This window comes from Pleurodeles waltl, chromosome 1_2, assembly GCF_031143425.1.
Source record: "Pleurodeles waltl isolate 20211129_DDA chromosome 1_2, aPleWal1.hap1.20221129, whole genome shotgun sequence".
Lineage (NCBI taxonomy): Eukaryota > Metazoa > Chordata > Amphibia > Caudata > Salamandridae > Pleurodeles > Pleurodeles waltl.
The window spans coordinates 1,287,479,877-1,287,501,787 of NC_090437.1; the positions used below are offsets into that span (position 1 = coordinate 1,287,479,877).

General features: G+C 45.9%; 1 protein-coding gene across 2 annotated transcripts in view; it reads left to right on the top strand.

Moving 5' to 3' along the window:
* Positions 1-21,911, top strand: part of ATRN (attractin) — a 670,776-nt gene that overhangs the window by 211,176 nt on the left and 437,689 nt on the right. For both annotated transcript variants that reach the window (XM_069205063.1, XM_069205055.1), the window contains exon 16: positions 479-698. In XM_069205063.1, the coding sequence (XP_069061164.1) occupies positions 479-698 (220 nt within the window). The remainder of the gene's footprint in view (positions 1-478; positions 699-21,911) is intronic.

Here is a 21,911-nt window from a genome sequence, read left to right on the forward strand (position 1 = left end):
AAAATGCATCCTCTTGTCCATTGAAAAAAAAATAGTGCTAAATGCTGCGTTACATTCCTTGTAATATTTTGCTGTAATTTCAGGTAGTTATGCTACAGCATAGTACATCAGTTTCATCCTCCCCTTTGTTGAATATTATTGTATTGAGTGTCTGCTTTCTACGCAAAGGGTATGTATTGGGTCTCTGCAGTTTCACTGTAAGACAATTAATATATAAAACAAAAATAATTGGTGCGCTAATGTAAAGTTTGGGATAGTTCCCAAGTGAAACATGAAGCAGGTGAAGTGTAGTATTTAAAAAAAAGGCTAATTTCAAGTTAAAACATTCAATTTACTGATGACTGGTTGACTTTCTTGTGGTGTACATATAGACATGCTCTTTGTTTACTTCATTGTTTACTTCATTTCACATTCCTGCGTTTGATAATATTTCTATTTTGATTTTATAATGATACCATTTTTTCTTTTTGGTTAATAGCCTAAAACAAATTTGACTCCTTGGGTTGGACTAAGAAAGATTAACGTGTCTTATTGGTGCTGGGAAGATATGTCACCATTTACAAATACCTCGCTCCATTGGCTGCCAGGGGAACCTAGTGATGCTGGATTTTGTGGGTACTTAGCGGAGCCTACATCCATGGGACTGAAAGCAGCTGTTTGCATCCAGCAAATAAATGGTAGTATCTGTGAGAGACCTGGTAAGTAGTTCTCCGAGATAGCCATGTAGGCCCATTTTTTCTAGTTTTTATTGCTTTCTTGTTTGCAGAACACCTGAACTTAAAAATAATTGCCATGGCTGGGTGGCATATACTTCATTGTAAAATGTCTAGAGTCTTATGTTAAATGGAACTTTTTAAGTGCCCTTACATCAAAGTCAGTTTGTGCTAGCATTTCTACAGCAAAATTATACCGCTCTACAAGACCCAGCCTCTCTACATTCTTTACATTGAACTAATTGGCTAAACCGCTAAAAATACATATTCATTTAAAATTGCCTCTTTCTTAAACATGTGATAGAAATTATTAGTTGAAGGAAAACTGTTAAACTGTAAAGCCCAGGGTAAAGGGTAATTGCTTTAAACTTTGGTTTGTCACTTTTCAATTTTGGAGCAGAAGTTAGTTTTGGCTTTAGAGTTGTGTTAAAAAATTCCCTGTTGAAATGTATGGCCCATGTTTGTTGGTTGATTGTAGATGAAATACATTCTTTTGAGTGTCATTTCCTGCACGGTGTGCTTCCCACCTAATCGCTGTGCTGCGCTTGATTGGTTAATATGTATCTATATATCTCTAGCTCTCTCACACTCTCTATCTAGCAAGCTCTCTCTCTCTGTCTCTCGCTCTCTCTTTCTACATATATATATATATATATATATATATATCTATCTATCTATCATGTTCTGTTTAGCTGTTGCCATCATTTCTGGGAGCCTTTGCTGACAAGTATTCACATATGTGTAGCGCACAGTGCTTTTCCTTGGTTGTAATGTAGAGAACCACCTCCTTCCGTGATCATTTACACTGGTAATTTGAGACACATCATTTAACATTACATGTCCGTCTTGCACAAAACCACAGCAATGACCCTCGTGAATAGCCCATATTAACAAATAATGTTTATTTACATATTCATAAAGTGCACTCTTCACCAGACGTTTATTGGCACTACTGTTAGTGGTGGTAATGTTGCTAAAAATAGGATATTGGTTTATCAGGTGTGTTTTTAAAGACGTTGTGTAAGTAGTAGAATGGGTGGTTTCCGGAGATATAAATGGAGTGCATTCCTTAGTTTGGCCACTGCTACTGAAAATACCTAACTTCAAAAGGTAGCAGTATGTACATACGGTACTCATTAAAAGAAATATTGATTAAATCGTAGATTTCTGATGGGGTGTGACAGAAAACATGGACATGGAGACTGGTGTAAATAGTTTTGAGTACAATTGTTAAAAACTTAGCAAAAAGAAACCTCTATTGGTTGTACATGAGAGAAGCTTTGTCATGTCACAAAGCAATCATACTGCTATATTTTGCAATAATTGCTAACACAAAATAAGTCATCTTTTTTTTCGGTGTGCAAAGTAAAATTGAATTATCATAGTTTTTCCTTGACTGAATTAACACACTTACAACATGAATTCTCAGGTCTTTGTTTAGGAGTGGGGAGATTGGTCCAAGTCATTGAAAATACAACAGGACTTCATTATATTGGCTACTTGGGCTGAAATTCCTAGATTGGAATTAATAAACATGCCTGAGTTACTAACAAACAAAGAAGGGGAAGGAGGTTGGCATATAATAGTGGGCTATTGTAGATCATCAGCCTTGATTTCTGGTGAAGTTAAAAGTAGTTCAGTTTTTTGTGATTAAGCTTCAAGTAATTAACTGGCACGCACCTTCTTGTGTCCACTAGGCTTTTGGCCTGAGGTACTTCACCTTCTTTAGTTGGACTTGTGTTCTACAAAAGGTCAAAGATCAGCTGTGTATCATAAACGTGTGCACACAATTTATTATTCAGCTGAAGATGGGCCAGTTTTTTTTGTTTTTTTGGGGGAAAAGGATTTAAACTAAGCTATAGCAGTTTCTTTAATACCTATATTGCCCAATCTGGAATGCAGGTCACCATGATAAATTGTATCAAATGTAGCTGAGTGGTTAAGGAGAAAGACATCCTGGAATGACATCCCTCATCCTCAATCTTTTTCCATGAAATTAAGCTTGAGGTGAGTGTCTCGGAGCACCCTATTAATTAAGTGCAATCATTCCCCTGTTTTAAAACAACAGGCTGTAGGAGAAACAGGGTTGTAGAAAAGCTACCAAGCCCTGCAATGACTTTCCCCGAAATTGCCTCAGATGATCATATAGTACATGGAAAGGAATCATTTGTGATACTGGATACCCTGTTAAATTTTCAAGCAGGGTGAATTAGTGGTGGTACAGCCATAGTTGGGTAGAAGTACTTAAGACTTCCCTCACAAAATATAAGAGGGATGTCTTTATCCATTTTGAGATTGAGCAAGGTATTACAGCCCAGTGGAATCCAGATTTTTAATTGGCAGAGATTTAGCATCTTTGAACACTACTTAACAAGCTGGACAACCTCACTGTATTACCTTATGTCATGTGGCAATAAAGTCACTGTGTGTGTGTGTGTGTGTGTGTGTGTGTGTGTGTGTGTATGCACATACACCATATATATATATCATGTGCAGCTGTCGATACACATGCTATGCATAGGTCCTGCCATCTAGTGTTGGGCTCGGAGTGTTACAAGTTGTTTTATTTCGAAGAAGTGTTTTCGAGTCACAAGATCGAGTGACTCCTCCTCTTCGGCTCCATTGTGCATGGGCATCGACTCCATCTTAGATTGTTTTCTTTCCGCCATCGGGTTCGGACGTGTTTCTTTTCGCTCCGGTAGTTCGAGTTGGAAAAGTACTACAAACTCCCTAATTCGTCTGTATCGTTTCGATCGTGTACCATCTATCATCGACACTTCGGTACCGGCGGGTCCAGCTCCTTTACTCGCCCTTTGGAGCACCCGCGCCCAACTCTGGCATGGTCGGGCCGATCGAAGCCTCATGGACCGGACCCCATTTCGCTTCTGCCCTCAGTGCCACGCCAAGTTCTCATACACGGACCAACATCTTGTCTGTAACCTTTGTCTATCTCCAGACCATCGAGGGAATACTTGCGAGGCCTGCAGATCCTTCCGCTCGAAGAAGACTCTACGAGACAGAAGAGCGCGAAGTTTGGAAATGGTGTCGAGAAGCACCGAACGTCTTAGAGATTAAGCACACTGCAGTCTCCGTTCGGGGGTCCGACTCCAAGCAACAGTCCGAGGAGGACAGACCGGTCATGGCAGGACAGCACGTGAGTACGCCTGCCCCTGTCCAATCCAAGCCCAAACACAAGGCCTTGGGAATGCCACTGCCGGAAGGTCATGGCTCCACCCGCAAAAAGACTTCCGGTGACCAAGCAACAACTTCGGTACCGAGAAAGGCCACGCCATCGAAGCCTTCGGACTTGAGCCAAAGCACAGGCTCTGAAATAGGCAAACACCGACCTGTCGAGTCAAAGCCTCAAAAATCCCTCTCGGAGCCGAGGCCAACATCTACGATCCCGAGGAAACCAGCTTCGGAGCCGAAAAGACCCATATACACAAAGGAGCATGGACTTTCCAAACAACTTAAAGAAAGCCATAGATTTTCAGAGGAACTCGCGCAAATGGAGGAATTTGACGAAAGGCAGGCCAGAATTCATATTCATAAAGACACTGGCAAGATCCTAACTGCACCTCCTCTAAAAACGAAGAGGAAGCTAGCCTTTCAAGGACAATTGGACACTGATCAGCCACCAGCTAAAGTGCCAAAACCCAAACAAAAAACCTCAGCCTCCTCAATTCTCACCTCATCAGTCTCCTCTTTATTCTCCTCACCTGACTGTCTCTCCACCTATAACCCCTACTGCACAGTTTCCAGTACACTCTGCAGATTCACACCAAGATGATGTCGACCCATGGGACCTCTACGATGATCCCATTTCTGATAACAGTCCAGACGGCTATCCTTCAAAACCATTGCCCCCAGAAGATAGCACCTCATACACTCAGGTTCTAGCTATGGCGGTGTCATACCATAACGTAGCCATGCACACAGCACCTCTTGAGGATGACTTTCTCTTTAATACATTATCCTCCACTCACACTACCAGTCCCAGTCCAGTCCCTTCCCATGCTTCCAGGCATGTTCAAACATGCACATCAATTTTTTCAAAAACCAGTTAAGGCAAGAGTCATCACTCCAAGGGTAGAAAAGAAATATAAGCCACCTCCTTCTGATCCGATATTCATTACCCAGCAGCTACCTCACGATTCCGTAGTTGTCAGTGCAGCAAGGAAAAGGGCTAACCCTCAGTCGTCTGATGATTCACCGCCACCAGACAAAGAAAGCAGAAAATATGATGCTGCTGGTAAGAGTAGCATCGCAAGCAGCTAATCAGTGGAGAATAGCCAACTCCCCAGCACTACTTGCTAGGTACGATAGGGCCCACTGGGACGAGATGAAAGACTTCATCCAACATCTCCCTAAAGGTCCACAAAAAAGAGCCCAGCAAATAGTTGAGGAAGGGCAGGCTATTACAAATAAACAAATTAGGTCAGCTCTAGACTCAGCAGACACAGCAGCAAGGACAATCAATACCTCTGTCACCATTCGGAGACTCGCATGGCTTTGGTTGTCAGGTCTTAAATCAGAAATCCAGCAGGCTATCCTTAACATGCCATTTAATGAAAAAACAGCTTTTTGGCACTCAGGTTGATACAGCCATTGAAAAAAATGAAAAAAAGACGGACACTGCTAAAGCCATGGGTGCTCTTTATTCTACACAGTGCAGAGGTTCATTTTGAAAGCCTCAATACAGGGTTGTTTTTAGAGCCCAAACATCTGAGGCATCCACCTCACAATCAAAATCGTCTTACCAGACTCAGTACCAACGAGGTGGGTTTAGAGGAACTTACAGAGGCCAATTACCCAGAGGTAGGGGAAAATACCAGCCATCAAAGCAACCCTTACACACCAAACCGTGACTTTCTCCACATCTTCCCTCACCACACTTCACTTGTGAGGGTAAGACTGCAAAAGTTCCACAAACACTGGTTACCCATTACAACAGACAACTGAGTATTATCCATTATCCAAAATGGTTACTGTAGGAAGTTGGCTCTGTATGCACTATTTCAAAGTAAGGAATAGTATGCACAGAGTCCAAGGGTTCCCCCTAGAGATAAGATTGTGGCAAAAAGAGATAATACTAATGCTCTATTTTGTGGTAGTGTGGTCGAGCAGTAGGCTTATCAAAGGAGTAGTGTTAAGCATTTGTTGTACATACACACAGGCAATAAATGAGGAACACACACTCAGAGACAAATCCAGGCCAATAGGTTTTGTTATAGAAAAATATCTTTTCTTAGTTTATTTTAAGAACCACAGGTTCAAATTCTACATGTAATATCTCATTTGAAAGGTATTGCAGGTAAGTACTTTAGGAACTTTGAATAATTACAGTAGCATATATTCTTTTCACATAAAACACAAATAGCTGTTTTAAAAGTGGACACAGTGCAATTTTCACAGTTCCTGGGGGAGGTAAAGTATTGTTAGTTTTAGCAGGTAAGTAAATCACCTACAAGTGTCAGATTTGGGTCCAAGGTAGCCCACCGTTGGGGGTTCAAAGCAACCCCAAAGTTACCACACCAGCAGCTCAGGGCCGGTCAGGTGCAGAGGTCAAAGAGGTGCCCAAAACACATAGGCTTCAATGGAGAGAAGGGGGTGCCCCGGTTCCAGTCTGCCAGCAGGTAAGTACCCACGTCTTCGGAGGGCAGACCAGGGGGGTTTTGTAGGGCACCGGGGGGGGGGGACACAAGTCCACACAAAAAGTACACCCTCAGCAGCGGGGGGGGCGGCCGGGTGCAGTGTGCAAACAAGCGTCGGGTTTCCAATGGGAGTCAATGGGAGACCAAGGGGTCTCTTCAGCGGTGCAGGCAGGCAAGGGGGGGGGGCTCCTCGGGGTAGCCACCACCTGGGCAAGGGAGAGGGCCTCCTGGGGGTCACTCCTGCACTGAAGTTCCGTTCCTTCATGTGCTGGAGGCTGCGGGTGCAGGGTCTTTTCCAGCCGTCGGGATTTTAGAGTCAGGCAGTCGCGGTCAGGGGGAGCCTGGGGATTCCCTCTGCAGGCGTCGCTGTGGGGGCTCAGGGGGGACAACTTTGGTTACTCAGTCTCGGAGTCGCCGGAGGGTCCTCCCTGAGGTGTTGGTTCTCCACCAGTCGAGTCGGGGTCGCCGGGTGCAGTGTTGCAAGTCTCACGCTTCTTGCGGGGATTGCAAGGGTCTTTAAATCTGCTCCTCTGTAACAAAGTTGCAGTCTTTTTGGAGCAGGTCCGCTGTCCTCAGGAGTTTCTTGTCTTTCTTGAAGCAGGGCAGTCCTCTGAGGATTCAGAGGTCGCTGGTCCTGGGGAAAGCGTCGCTGGAGCAGGTTTCTTTAGAAGGTCCTGAGGTGTTGGTTCTCCACCAGTCGAGTCGGGGTCGCCGGGTGCAGTGTTGCAAGTCTCACGCTTCTTGCGGGGATTGCAAGGGTCTTTAAATCTGCTCCTCTGTAACAAAGTTGCAGTCTTTTTGGAGCAGGTCCGCTGTCCTCAGGAGTTTCTTGTCTTTCTTGAAGCAGGGCAGTCCTCTGAGGATTCAGAGGTCGCTGGTCCTGGGGAAAGCGTCGCTGGAGCAGGTTTCTTTAGAAGGCAGGAGACAGGCTGGTAGGTCTGGGCCCAAAGCAGTTGGGGTCTTTTCTTCTTCTGCAGGGGTCTTTCAGCTCAGCAGTCCTCTTCTTCTTGTAGTTGCAGGAATCTAAATTCTTAGGTTCAGGGAAGCCCTTAAATACTAAATTTAAGGGCGTGTTTAGGTCTGGGGGGTTAGTAGCCAATGGCTACTAGCCCTGAGGGTGGGTACACCCTCTTTGTGCCTCCTCCCAAGGGGAGGGGGTCACATTCCTATCCCTATTGGGGGAATCCTCCATCTGCAAGATGGAGGATTGCTAAAAGTTAGAGTCACTTCAGCTCAGGACACCTTAGGGGCTGTCCTGACTGGCCAGTGACTCCTCCTTGTTATTCTCATTATCTCCTCCGGCCTTGCTGCCAAAAGTGGGGCCGTGACCGGAGGGGGCGGGCAACTCCACTAGCTGGAGTGCCCTGTGGTGCTGGAACAAAGGGGGTAAGCCTTTGAGGCTCACCGCCAGGTGTTACATCTCCTGCCTGGGGGAGGTGTTAGCATCTCCACCCAGTGCAGGCTTTGTTACAGGCCATAGAGTGACAAAGGCACTCTCCCCATGTGGCCAGCAACATGTCTCGAGTGTGGCAGGCTGCTAGAACCAGTCAGCCTACACGGGTAGTTGGATTAGGTTTCAGGGGGCACCTCTAAGGTGCCCTCTGGGGTGTATTTCACAATAAAATGTACACTGGCATCAGTGTGCATTTATTGTGCTGAGAAGTTTGATACCAAACTTCCCAGTTTTCAGTGTAGCCATTATGGTGCTGTGGAGTCCGTGTTTGACAGACTCCCAGACCATATACTCTTATGGCTACCCTGCACTTACAATGTCTAAGGTTTGGCTTAGACACTGCAGGGGCACAGTACTCATGCACTGGTGCCCTCACCTATGGTATAGTGCACCCTGCCTTAGGGCTGTAAGGCCTACTAGAGGGGTGACTTATCTATACTGCATAGGCAGTGTGAGGTTGGCATGGCACCCTGAGGGGAGTGCCATGTCGACTTACTCGTTTTGTTCTCACCAGCACACACAAGCTGGCAAGCAGTGTGTCTGTGCTGAGTGAGGGGTCCCCAGGGTGGCATAAGATATGCTGCAGCCCTTAGAGACCTTCCCTGGCATCAGGGCCCTTGGTACCAGGGGTACCAGTTACAAGGGACTTACCTGGATGCCAGGGTGTGCCAATTGTGGAATCAAAAGTACAGGTTAGGGAAAGAACACTGGTGCTGGGGCCTGGTTAGCAGGCCTCAGCACACTTTCAATTCAAAACATAGCATCAGCAAAGGCAAAAAGTCAGGGGGTAACCATGCCAAGGAGGCATTTCCTTACAGTTACTGCATAGAATTCGCACAAATTCCTCCAGATATACCTTCAAAACCACACAATTTCTCCTCCCAACACATTTCCATGTTGCAAACAAAGGTACAGTCACTATTACTCAAACAAGCGATAGAGCTTGTACCACAACAGGTTTACTCCCTGTACTTCCTTGACCAATACTAGATCTCAGAACCCTCAATCTTTACATCCTGTCAGAACACTTTCACATGGTAACACTACAGGATGTAGTCCCACTGTTAAAACAACAAGATTTTATGACAACATTAGACCTCAAAGATGTGTATTTTCACATACCCATCCATCCAGCGCACAGAAAATATCTCAGGTTTGTAATACAAGGAAAACATTACCAGTTCAAAGTGTCACCCTTCGGGATAACAACAGCTCCCAGAGTATTTACAAAATGCCTTGCCGTAGTCGCAGCCTACCTAAGAAGGCAACACATCCATGTCTTCCCAAATCTCGATGACTGGCTAATAAAATCCAACAGCCAGACACAGTGTCAACACCATACACATTATATAATACAAACCCTACACACTCTAGGGTTCTGAATAAACTACCAAAATCTCACTTACAACCAGCGCAAGTTCAACAGTATTTAGGAGCCACACTAAATACGCAAACAGCACTTGCAAGCCCAAGTCCACAAAGGGTACAATCATTCCACAATATATTACCACAACTCCAGCCAAACCAACAGTACACAGTCAAGTTTGTCATGAAACTGTTGGGCATGGTGGCATCATGCATCGCCATTGTCCCCAATGCAAGACTAAACATGCGGCCCTTACAGCAGTGCCTTGCAAAACAATGGTCACAGGCACAGGGTCAACTTCAAGATCTAGTGTTGATAAACCGCCAAGCACACATCTCGCTTCAGTGGTGGAATTACACAAATTTAAACAAAGGGCGGCCATTTCAAGACCCTGTGCCTCAAGCCTCACTTACAACAGATGCATCAATGATTGGATGGGGAGCACACCTCAGCAATCACAACATTAAGGGATAATGGGACAACAAACACAAACAACTTCACATAAACCACTTAGAATTGCTAGCCGTATTCCTAGCACTCAAATCCTTTCAACCTCTTCTCGTTCACAAACACATTCTCATCAAAACAGACAACATGACTACAATGTACTACCTAAACAAACAAGGAGGGACCCACTCATTGCAACTGTGCCTTCTAGCACAAAAGATTTGGCATTGGGCAATACACAACAACATTCACCCTGTAGCACAATACATTCCAGGGATGCACAATCAATTAGCAGATGTTCTCAGCCGAGATCATCAACAAACACACAAGTGGGAGATCCACCCCCAAGTACTTGAAACATACTTTCATCACTGGGGAACACCAGACATAGACCTATTCGCCACCAGCGAAAACGCAAAATGCTAAAACTTCGCATCCAAGTTCCCACACCCTCTATCCAAGGGCAATGGTCGCTGGAGCAGGTTTTCGCAGTTTGAGACAGGCCGGTAGGGCTGGGGCCAAAGCAGTTGTCATCTTCCTCCTTCTCTGCAGGCTGGTAGGTCAGCAGTCCTCCTTGTTTCTTCAGGTTGCAGGAATCTGATTTCCTGGGATCTGGGGAGCCCCTAAATACCGAATTTAGGGGTGTGTTTAGGTCTGGGAGGGCAGTAGCCAATGGCTACTGTCTTTGAGGGTGGCTACACCCTCTTTGTGCCTCCTCCCTGTGGGTAGGGGGCACATCCCTAATCCTATTGGGGGAATCCTCCAAACTGAAGATGGAGGATTTCTCAAGGCAAGGGTCACCTCAGCTCAGGACACCTTAGGGGCTGTCCTGACTGGTGGGTGGTGACTCCTTGTTCTTCTCATTATCTCCTCCAGCCTTGCTGCCAAAAGTGAGGGCAGTGGCCGGAGGGGTGGGCATCTCCACTAGCTGGGATGCCCTGGGGCGCTGTAACAAAGGGGGTGAGCCTTTGAGGCTCACTGTCAGGTGTTAAAGTTCCTGCAGGGGGAGGTGGGAAGCACCTTGTAAGGAAATGCCTCCTTGGCATGGTTGCCCCCTGACTTTTTGCCTTTGCTGATGCTATGTTTACAATTGAAAGTGTGCTGAGGCCTGCTAACCAGGCCCCAGCACCAGTGTTCTTTCCCTAACCTGTACTTTTGTATCCACAATTGGCAGACCCTGGCATCCAGATAAGTCCCTTGTAACTGGTACTTCTAGTACCAAGGGCCCTGATGCCAAGGAAGGTCTCTAAGGGCTGCAGCATGTCTTATGCCACCCTGGAGACCTCTCACTCAGCACAGACACCCTGCTTGCCAGCTTGTGTGTGCTAGTGAGAACAAAACGAGTAAGTCGACATGGCACTCCCCTCAGGGTGCCATGCCAGCCTCTCACTGCCTATGCAGTATAGGTAAGACACCCCTCTAGCAGGCCTTACAGCCCTAAGGCAGGGTGCACTATACCATAGGTGAGGGTACCAGTGCATGAGCATGGTACCCCTACAGTGTCTAAACAAAACCTTAGACATTGTAAGTGCAGGGTAGCCATAAGAGTATATGGTCTGGGAGTTTGTCAAACACGAACTCCACAGCACCATAATGGCTACACTGAAAACTGGGAAGTTTGGTATCAAACTTCTCAGCACAATAAATGCACACTGATGCCAGTGTACATTTTATTGCAAAATACACCCCAGAGGGCACCTTAGAGGTGCCCCCTGAAACTTAACCGACTGTCTGTGTAGGCTGACTAGTTCCAGCAGCCTGCCACACTAGAGACATGTTGCTGGCCCCATGGGGAGAGTGCCTTCGTCACTCTGAGGCCAGTAACAAAGCCTGCACTGGGTGGAGATGCTAACACCTCCCCCAGGCAGGAGCTGTAACACCTGGCGGTGAGCCTCAAAGGCTCACCCCTTTGTCACAGCACCGCAGGACACTCCAGCTAGTGGAGTTGCCCGCCCCCTCTGGCCCGGCCCCCACTTTTGGCGGCAAGGCCAGAGAAAATAATGAGAATAACAAGGAGGAGTCACTGGCCAGTCAGGACAGCCCCTAAGGTGTCCTGAGCTGAGGTGACTCTAACTTTTAGAAATCCTCCATCTTGCAGATGGAGGATTCCCCCAATAGGGTTAGGATTGTGACCCCCTCCCCTTGGGAGGAGACACAAAGAGGGTGTACCCACCCTCAGGGCTAGTAGCCATTGGCTACTAACCCCCCAGACCTAAACACGCCCTTAAATTTAGTATTTAAGGGCTACCCTGAACCCTAGAAAATTAGATTCCTGCGACAACAAGAAGAAGGACTGCCCAGCTGAAAACCCCTGCAGAGGAAGACCAGAAGACAACAACTGCCTTGGCTCCAGAAACTCACCGGCCTGTCTCCTGCCTTCCAAAGAACTCTGCTCCAGCGACGCCTTCCAAAGGGACCAGCGACCTCTGAATCCTCTGAGGACTGCCCTGCTTCGACGACGACCAGAAACTCCCGAGGACAGCGGACCTGCTCCAAAAAGACTGCAACTTTGTTTCAAGGAGCAGCTTTAAAGACCCCTGCAACTCCCCGCAAGAAGCGTGAGACTTGCAACACTGCACCCGGCGACCCCGACTCGGCTGGTGGAGAACCAACACCTCAGGGAGGACCCCCGGACTACTCTCCGACTGGGAGTACCAAAACCTGTCCCCCCTGAGCCCCCACAGCGCCGCTTGCAGAGGGAATCCCGAGGCTTCCCCTGACCGCGACTCTCTGAAACCTAAGTCCCGACGCCTGGAAAAGACCCTGCACCCGCAGCCCCCAGGACCTGAAGGACCGGACTTTCACTGGAGAAGTGACCCCCAGGAGTCCCTCTCCCTTGCCCAAGTGGAGGTTTCCCCGAGGAAGCCCCCCCTTGCCTGCCTGCAGCGCTGAAGAGATCCGTTGATCTCTCATAGACTAACATTGCAAACCCGACGCTGGTTTCTGCACTGCACCCGGCCGCCCCCGCGCCGCTGAGGGTGAAATTTCTGTGTGGGCTTGTGTCCCCCCCGGTGCCCTACAAAACCCCCCTGGTCTGCCCTCCGAAGACGCGGGTACTTACCTGCAAGCAGACCGGAACCGGGGCACCCCCTTCTCTCCATTATAGCCTATGCGTTTTGGGCACCACTTTGAACTCTGCACCTGACCGGCCCTGAGCTGCTGGTGTGGTAACTTTGGGGTTGCTCTGAACCCCCAACGGTGGGCTACCTTGGACTAAGAACTGAACCCTGTAAGTATCTTACTTACCTGGTAAAACTAACAAAAACTTACCTCCCCCAGGAACTGTGAAAATTGCACTAAGTATCCACTTTTAAAATAGCTATTTGTGAATAACTTGAAAAGTATACATGCAATTGAAATGATTCAAAGTTCCTAATGTACTTACCTGCAATACCTTTCAAACAAGATATTACATGTTAAATTTGAACCTGTGGTTCTTAAAATAAACTAAGAAAAGATATTTTTCTATAACAAAACCTATTGGCTGGATTTGTCTCCGAGTGTGTGTACCTCATTTATTGTCTATGTGTATGTACAACAAATGCTTAACACTACTCCTTGGATAAGCCTACTGCTCGACCACACTACCACAAAATAGAGCATTAGTATTATCTATTTTTACCACTATTTTACCTCTAAGGGGAACCCTTGGACTCTGTGCATGCTATTCCTTACTTTGAAATAGCACATACAGAGCCAACTTCCTACACACCTCCACCCAGTACAGGTTTTGTTCCTGGCCACAGAGTGACAAAGGTACTCTCCCCATGTGGCCAGCAACATGTCTGGTGTGTGGCAGGCTGGCAGAAACTGGTCAGCCTACACTAGAAGTCGGGGTAGGTATTCAGAGGGCATCTCTAAGATGTATGTATGTATGAAGGGTGTATGTTACAATAAATTGCACACTGGCATCAGTGTGCATTTATTGTGCTGAGAAGTTTGATACCAAACTTCCCAGTTTTCAGTGTAGCCATTATGGAACTGTGGAGTTCGTGTTTGACAAACTCCCAGACCATATACTCTTATGGCTACCCTGCACTTACAATGTCTAAGGTTTTGCTTAGACACTGTAGGGGCATAGTGCTCATGCACATATGCCCTCACCTGTGGAATAGTGCACCCTGCCTTAGGGCTGTAAGGCCTGCAAGATGGGTGACTTACCTATGTCACAGGCAGTGTGAGGTTGGCATGGCACTCTGAGGGGAGTGCCATGTCGACTTAGTCATTTTCTCCCCACCAGCACACACAAGCTGTGAAACAGTGTGCATGTGCTGAGTGAGGGGTCCCCAGGGTGGCTTAAGACATGCTGCATCCCTTAGAGACCTTCCCTGGCATCAGGGCCCTTGGTACCAGGGGTACCAGTTACAAGGGACTTATCTGAGTGCCAGGGTTGTGCCAATTGTGGAGACAAAGATACAGTTTTGGTGCTGGGGCCTGGTTAGCATGGTACCAGCGCACTTTCAAATCATAACTTGGCATCAGCGAAGGCAAAAAGTTAAGGGGTAACCATGCCAAGGAGGCATTTCCTTACAAGTCTGTTACAAGAAGAAGACCAATTTCTATTACTCAAACAAGCAATAGAATTGGTACCACAATCTCAAACAGGGACAGGAGTTTACTCACTAAATTTCCTAATTCCTAAAAAAGACAGAACCCTCAGACCAATATTGGATCTCAGGACCCTCAATCTTTACATCTTGTCAGGATATTTTCACATGGTAACTCTACAGGATGTTATCCCACTACTCCAAAAACAACATTTCATGGCAACATTAGACCTCAAAGATGTGTATTTTCATATACCCATCCATCCTGCACATAGAAAATATCTCAGGTTTGCCATTCAAGAAAAGCACTATCAGTTCAAAGTGTTACCCTTTGGAATAACTGCTCCAAGGGTATTCACAAAGTGCCTAGCGGTAGTCGCAGCCTACCTAAGATGACAACATATACATGTCTTTCCATATCTAAGCGATTGGCTAATAAAATCAAAGAGTCATACGCAGTGCTAAAACCATACGGATCACGTAATACAAACCTTGCACACACTAGGATTCTCAATAAACTACCAAAAGTCACATCTACAACCGGCACAAATACAACAGTATTTGGGTGCAATACTTAAACTCAAAAGGCGCTAGCATGTCTAAATACGCAAAGAATACAAGCATTCCAAAATATAGTCACACAAATACAAACAAATCAACGGTACACTGTCAGATTTGTCATGAAGATTTTAGGGATGATGGCATGTATTGCAATTGTTCCACTTGCAGACTAAACATGTGGCCCTTACAACAGTGCCTTGCACAACAGTGGTCACAGGCACACGGTTAACTTCAAGATCTAGTGTTGATCGACCGCCAAACATGCATGACCCGTCAGTGGTGGAATTCCACAAATCTAAGCAAAGGGTGGCCATTTCAAGACCCTGTGCCTCAGACTATTACAACAGATGCATCAGTGATGGGTTGGGGAGCTCATCTAAATAAACCATGTTCAAGGACAGTGGGATGCCAACCACAAACAGCTACACATAAATCACTTGGAGTTATTAGCTGTTTTCCTACCACTCAAAGCTTTTCAACCTCTTCAAACACAGAAGAATGTTCTTATTAAAACGGACAACATGACAACCATGTATTACCTAAACAAACAAGGAGGGACACATTCGTCCCAACTCTCCTTTCTAGCCCCAAAAATTTGGAAATTGCCAATACACAACCAAATTCACCTGTTACCACAACACATTGCAGGGATACACAATCAATTGGCCGATATCCTCAGCAGAAATCACCAACAAACACACAAATGGGAGATTCATCCTCAGGTACTTCAAAAATACAATGGGGAACACCAATCAGAGATTTGTTCGCCACAAGCGAAAATGCAAAATGCCAAAACTTTGCATCAAGACACCCACATCCCCTATCCAAGGGCAATGCTCTATGGATCAATTGGTCAGGGATATTTGCTTACGCTTTTCCCCTTCTCCCACTCATTCCGTTTCTAGTCAACAAGTTGTGTCAAACTTCACTCAACATGATACTCATAGCTCTAACATGGGCACTTCAACCATGGTACACAACATTGTTAGACCTGTCAGTAGTACCACACTCCAAACTCCCAGACCGCCCAGATCTGTTGACACAAAACAAAGGTCAAATCAGGCACCCGAATCCCAAAACACACAATCTAGCAGTTTGGCTCCTGAGGTCATAGAATTTGGATATTTACAACTCCCATCTGAATGAATGGAAGTTATTAAACCCACGACTAGAGAGTGTTAAGCAAACAAATGGAAAACATTTGTATATTACTGTCAAGCTAAACATATTGATTCTCTTAAAGCATCAATACAAGACATTGTATGCTATTTACTTCATTTGCAAAAATCTAATTTAGCATATTCTTCCATAAAAATTAATCTTACGGCAATTTCAGCATATTTACGGAACATACAACACAGCTCCTTGTTTAGAGTTCCTGTAATTAAAGCTTTTATGGAAGGTTTAAAACACATCATTTCACCCAGGACACTTCCAGTCCCCTCTTGGAATTTAAACATAGTGCTTACCCAACTCATGGGCCCACCATTTGAACCCATGCTCTCCTGTCAAATACAATTTCTAACATGGAAGGTTGCCTTTCTAGTAGCAATTACGTCTTTAAGAAGAGTAAGTGAAATTCAAGCCTTTACTATTGAAGAACTGTTCTTTAAAGTACACAAAAATAAAGTTGTACTAAGAACAAACCCAAAATTTCTTCCAAAAGTGGTGTCACCATTTCATATAAATCAAACCGTGGAACTACCAGTCTTCTTTCCACAGCCAGATTCTGTGGCAGAAAGAGCTCTACATGCGTTAGACGTCAACAGAGCTTTAATATATGTATTATATAGACAGAACAAAACCATTCAGAAAAACTTAACAACTGTTTGTGGCCTTCCAGAAACCTCATACATGCTTCCCCATATCGAAACAAGGTTTAGCAAGATGGATTGTAAGATGCATCCAAACATGCTACGTTAAAGCAAAAAAAAACAACTCTTAGTTACTCCTAAAGCACATTCTACAAGGAAAAAAGGTGCAACAATGGCTTTTTTAGGCAATATACCAGTGGCTGAAATATGTAAAGCAGCTACTTGGTCAATACCACATACATTCACTAAACACTACTGTGTAGATATTTTATCAAGACAATGAACCACAGTAGACCAAGCTGGAATTAGAACAGTATTTCAAACAAATTCAACTGCTGACCACCGCTATTTTTATGGTAGGACGAACTACTTTGTAGTCTATGCACAGCATGTGTACCTGCAGCGGAAAATGCCACGAACAGATGTACACTGGGTAAGTGACGTTTTCCAAAGTTGTTTTTCTTCAAAGAAGTCTTTTTTTTTCTGAGTCATGGAATCGAGTGACTCTTCCTCTCAGTGATAGTGCACCTGGTCATCAACTCCTTTGTTAGATTGTCTGGTTCGGACGTGTTCCCTCTCGCTCCAAGACTTTAGATTCGGAAACTATATATAAACTTTTCTCATGCCGTCAGTATTGTTTTCGAACGCGGTTTCTTCTGTAATCGATCCGATAGTACTGTTGGGATTGAGGAAACGCCCTTTTTGTCGTTTGCGCCCTTCCTGGGCCTGCTCGGGCCTACAGCGCCATAGCCTGATGGATCGGGCTCCATTCAGATTCTGTCCTGTGCGACGCTAAATTTCCTTATACCGACCAGCACTTGGTCTGTAATCTTTGCCTTTCTCCTGAACATCGTGAGGAAGATTGTGAAGCTTGCCACTTGTTTCAATCAAAGAAAACACTACGCGATCGAAGGGCAAGAAGACTAGAGATGGCGTTGAAGCACACAGTCCACTGACACCCTCGAAGAGGAGCAGGCACAGACTGCAGTTTCGATCCCTGATTCCGACTCCGAACAAGGACCAGAAGACAACAGCCAGCCAATTACAGCGCCACAGTATGTGAGTACAACTGCCCCTACACTCACTTTGAAAAAAATGAAGCAAGGCCTTGGGTGCATCACTGCTGTCAAGCCATGGTTTCACCTGAAAAAAACTAGTTCGCTACCAGCCCCTAGGTTCTGTGCTGAAAAAGGCCAAAACACCCTATCAACAGGCCACGCCTGTTTCTGTGTCTGAGTCGAGGAAGAAATCCATCGTTGTTGCATTGCTGGTGTTTGTCTTCCTGGCAGAATTCCCCTATCACGACTTCTGTGCTCTTTGGGGAACTTAGGTGCTCTTTGCACCCACTTTTCAGGGTCTTGGGGTGGGCTATGTTTCTAACCCTCACTGTTTTCTTACAGTCCCAGCGACCCTCTACAAGGTCACATAGGTTTGGGGTCCATTCGTGGTTCGCATTCCACTTCTAGAGTATATGGTTTGTGTTGCCCCTATCCCTATGTGCCCCCATTGCATTCTATTGTGACTATACATTGTTTGGACTGTTTTCTATTGCTATTACTGCATATTTTGGTATTGTGTACATATATCTTGTGTATATTTACTATCCTCATACTGAGGGTACTCACTGAGATACTTTGGCATATTGTCATAAAAATAAAGTACCTTTATTTTTAGTATATCTGTGTATTGTGTTTTCTTATGATATTGTGCATATGACACTAGTGGTACTGTAGGAGCTTCACTCGTCTCCTAGTTCAGCCTAAGCTGCTCTGCTAAGCTACCTTTTCTATCAGCCTAAGCTGCTAGACACCCCTCTACACTAATAAGGGATACCTGGCCCTGGTGCAAGATGTAAGTACCTCTTGGTACCCACTACAAGCCAGGCCAGCCTCCTACACCAGCGACCTCTGAATCCTCAGAGGACTGCCCTGCTCTAGAAGGACCAGGAACTCCCGAGGACAGCGGCTCTGTTCACCCAAGACTGCAACTTTGTAACAAAGGAGCAACTTTAAAACAACTTGCGTTTCCCGCCGGAAGCGTGAGACTTGATACTCTGCACCCGACGCCCCCGGCTCGACTTGTGGAGAACAATCACTTCAGGGAGGACTCCCCGGCGATTGCGAGACCGTGAGTAGCCAGAGTTGCCCCCCCCCCCCCCGAGTCCCCACAGCGACCCCTGCAGAGGGAATCCCGAGGCTCCCCCTGACCGCGACTGCCTGCTCCTCAGATCCCAACACCTGGTAAAGACTCTGCACCCGCAGCCCCCAGGACCTGAAGGATCCGAAATCCAGTGCAGGAGTGACCCCCAGGAGGCCCTCTCCCTTGCCCAGGTGGTGGCTACCCCGAGGAGCCCCCCCCTTGCCTGCCTGCATCGCTGAAGAGACCCCTTGGTCTCCCTTTGATTTAAATTACAAACCCAACGCTTGTTTGCATACTGCACCCGGCCGCCCCCCGCGCTGCTGAGGGTGTACTTTCTGTGTGGACTTGTCCCCCCCCCCCCCCCCCCCCCCCCCCGGTGCCCTACAAAACCCCCATGGTCTGCCCTCTGAAGACGTGGGTACTTACCTGCTGGCAGACTGGAACCGGGGCACCCCTTTCTCCATTGAAGCCTATGCGTTTTGGGCACCACTTTGACCTCTGCACCTGACCGGCCCTGAGCTGCTGGTGTGGTAACTTTGGGGTTGCTCTGAACCCCCAACGGTGGGCTACCTTGGACCCAAACTTGAACCCCGTAGGTGGTTTACTTACCTGCAAAAACTAACAAACTCTTACTCCCCCCAGGAACTGTTGAAAATTGCACTGTCTAGTTTTAAAATAGCTATATGGGATTTATGTGAAAACTGTATATGCTATTTTGCTAATTCAAAGTTCCTAAAGTACCTACCTGCAATACCTTTCATTTGAAGTATTACGTGTAAATCTTGAACCTGTGGTTCTTAAAATAAACTAAGAAAAGATATTTTTCTATACAAAAACCTATTGGCCTGGAATTGTCTCAGAGTGTGTGTTCCTCATTTATTGCTTGTGTGGGTACAACAAATGCTTAACACTACTCCTTTGATAAGCCTACTGCTCGACCACACTACCACAAAATAGAGCATTAGTATTTCTTTTTGCCACTATCTTACCTCTAAGGGGAACCCTTGGACTCTGTGCATACTATTCCTTACTTTGAAATAGTGCATACAGAGCCAGCTTCCTACAGACTTAAATGCATTATTCCTCCCAGAACTCCACCAGTTCCTGCATGGAATCTTAATATTGTGCTCACAAGACTTATGGGTCCCCCATTCGAACCCATGCACTCTTGTGCTATTCAATTTCTCACATGGAAGGTTGCTTTCCTAGTAGTAGTTACTTCATTGAGAAGCGTAAGTGAAATTCAGGCATTTTCTCTAGAAGACCCCTTCCAAGTACACAAACACAATGTAGTACTTAGAACAAATCCAAATTTTTTTGCCTAAAGTGGTTTCTCCTTTTCACATTAATCAGTCAGTGGAATTGCCAGTCTTATTTCCACAGCCAGACTCTACTGCTGACAGAGCTCTACACCCTTTTGATCTTAAAAGAGCTCTAATGTATTATGCAGACAGAACAAAGGACTTTAGGAAAACTAAACAGCTTTTTGTTGCTTTCCCACAACCTCATCAAGGTAATCCCATTTCAAAACAAGGATTAGCTAGATGGATCGTGAGATGCATTCAAACATGCTACCTTAAAGCAAAAAGACAACTGTTAATAACTCCAAAAGCACATTCCACTAGAAAAAAGGGTGCCTCCATGGCATTCTTAGGAAATGTACCAATGGCAGATATATGCAAAGCTGCCACATGGTCCACGCCACATACATTCACAAAGCATTACTGTGTGGATGTCTTATCTAGACAAGCCAATGTTGGACAAGCAGTGCTAAAAACACAATTTCAAACCACTTCAACTCCTACAGGCTAACCACAGCTTTTTTGGGAGAACTGCTTTTTAGTCTATGCACAGCATGTGTATCTGCAGCTACACATGCCATTGAACGGAAAATGTAACTTACCTAGTGTACATCTGTTTGTGGCATGTAGTCCAGTGGAACAGTCCAGCCCGAACTGCCAGGCAAAGTCTTCCCTGGACTGGAAATAAGCATCCTGGGACTGGGTCCAGGGTATCACCCTTCATCAGCAAGGCTTGCTTGAATCCAGTGGCACATTGAGCAAGGGACGCACGTCTGGGCATACCCTTACCACTTTGGGCAACTTTAGCAACACAAAAGGATGATGGCGGAGTGCTGAAACTTTTCAACCACTCACCATCAGTCACAGCAAAGATGGTAAGCGTGGCAGTGATGGATGTGGGAAAATGAGAAAGGTCACATAGGTAAATAAGATAATCCGTGTAAAGGGACACCACTTGCGTACCGTCACCTATGAGTATACCCCAGTCGTGTCCCTGTGCATGGAGTGCCAGGGACTCATCTGCCAGATCACAGAGGAGTGGGGACAGGAGGCACCCTTGTCTTGTGACCCTCTCAGTATTGATTGGGGCAGATATCAGAGGCCCCATACACACTCTGGCCGTTGGTGAGTTGTACAATGGGCGAGCCATGTTTGTGAAGCGGTGACTTAGTCCCAATCTTGCCAGAACCTAGAATAGAAAAGGCTATTCTAGTGAATTTGAAGCCTTTTCTGGGTCAAGCACCAGGCAACCTGTCGGGGGCCATTGCAACAGAGCATTTTTTAGGAGTTGAAAGAAGCGTTGTAAATTGAGTTATGTAGTGTGGGACGGCACAAACCTGTTTTGATCCTCATGGACCAGTGCAGGGACCAGTGGTGCCAGACGGTCTGCTATGACCTTGGCCAATATTTGTAATCTGAATTCAAGAGTGCTAGCAGTCTGTACGAGTTGAGGTGTTAGGCAAGGCCTTCATGGGGGCAATTGAGATCAGGATGAGCATGGCACTACATTTCACCTTAATCAACGAAGGCTACAGCAATAATCCTACGAGGCTCCTGCTTCACTTACTGGTGCCAAAGATGTGTTGTTTCTCGGTCCGACATAAAGTCCATTTCTGCAATGTCCATCAGTGAAATGGCACAATATAGGCCTGAATCTACCCTACTTGGATTTTATTTTCCTTGTATTATGAAGGTGCCTGGCTCCCACCGGACTCCCAGAGCCAAGGGAGTTGTGCTCCTGCTTCAAGCACTTAAGTCCTCTAGCCTCTTGGGCTATGCATGCTCACCAGGGCAGTAAACGTGAAGAAGAATGCCACTACACATCGTCGCAGTTCCTATTCTGAAATTCCATCAAGGAAGGGGTGCAAAACCGCCTGCATGTAACCTACCTGGGTTTTATTTTCCTTGTAATACGG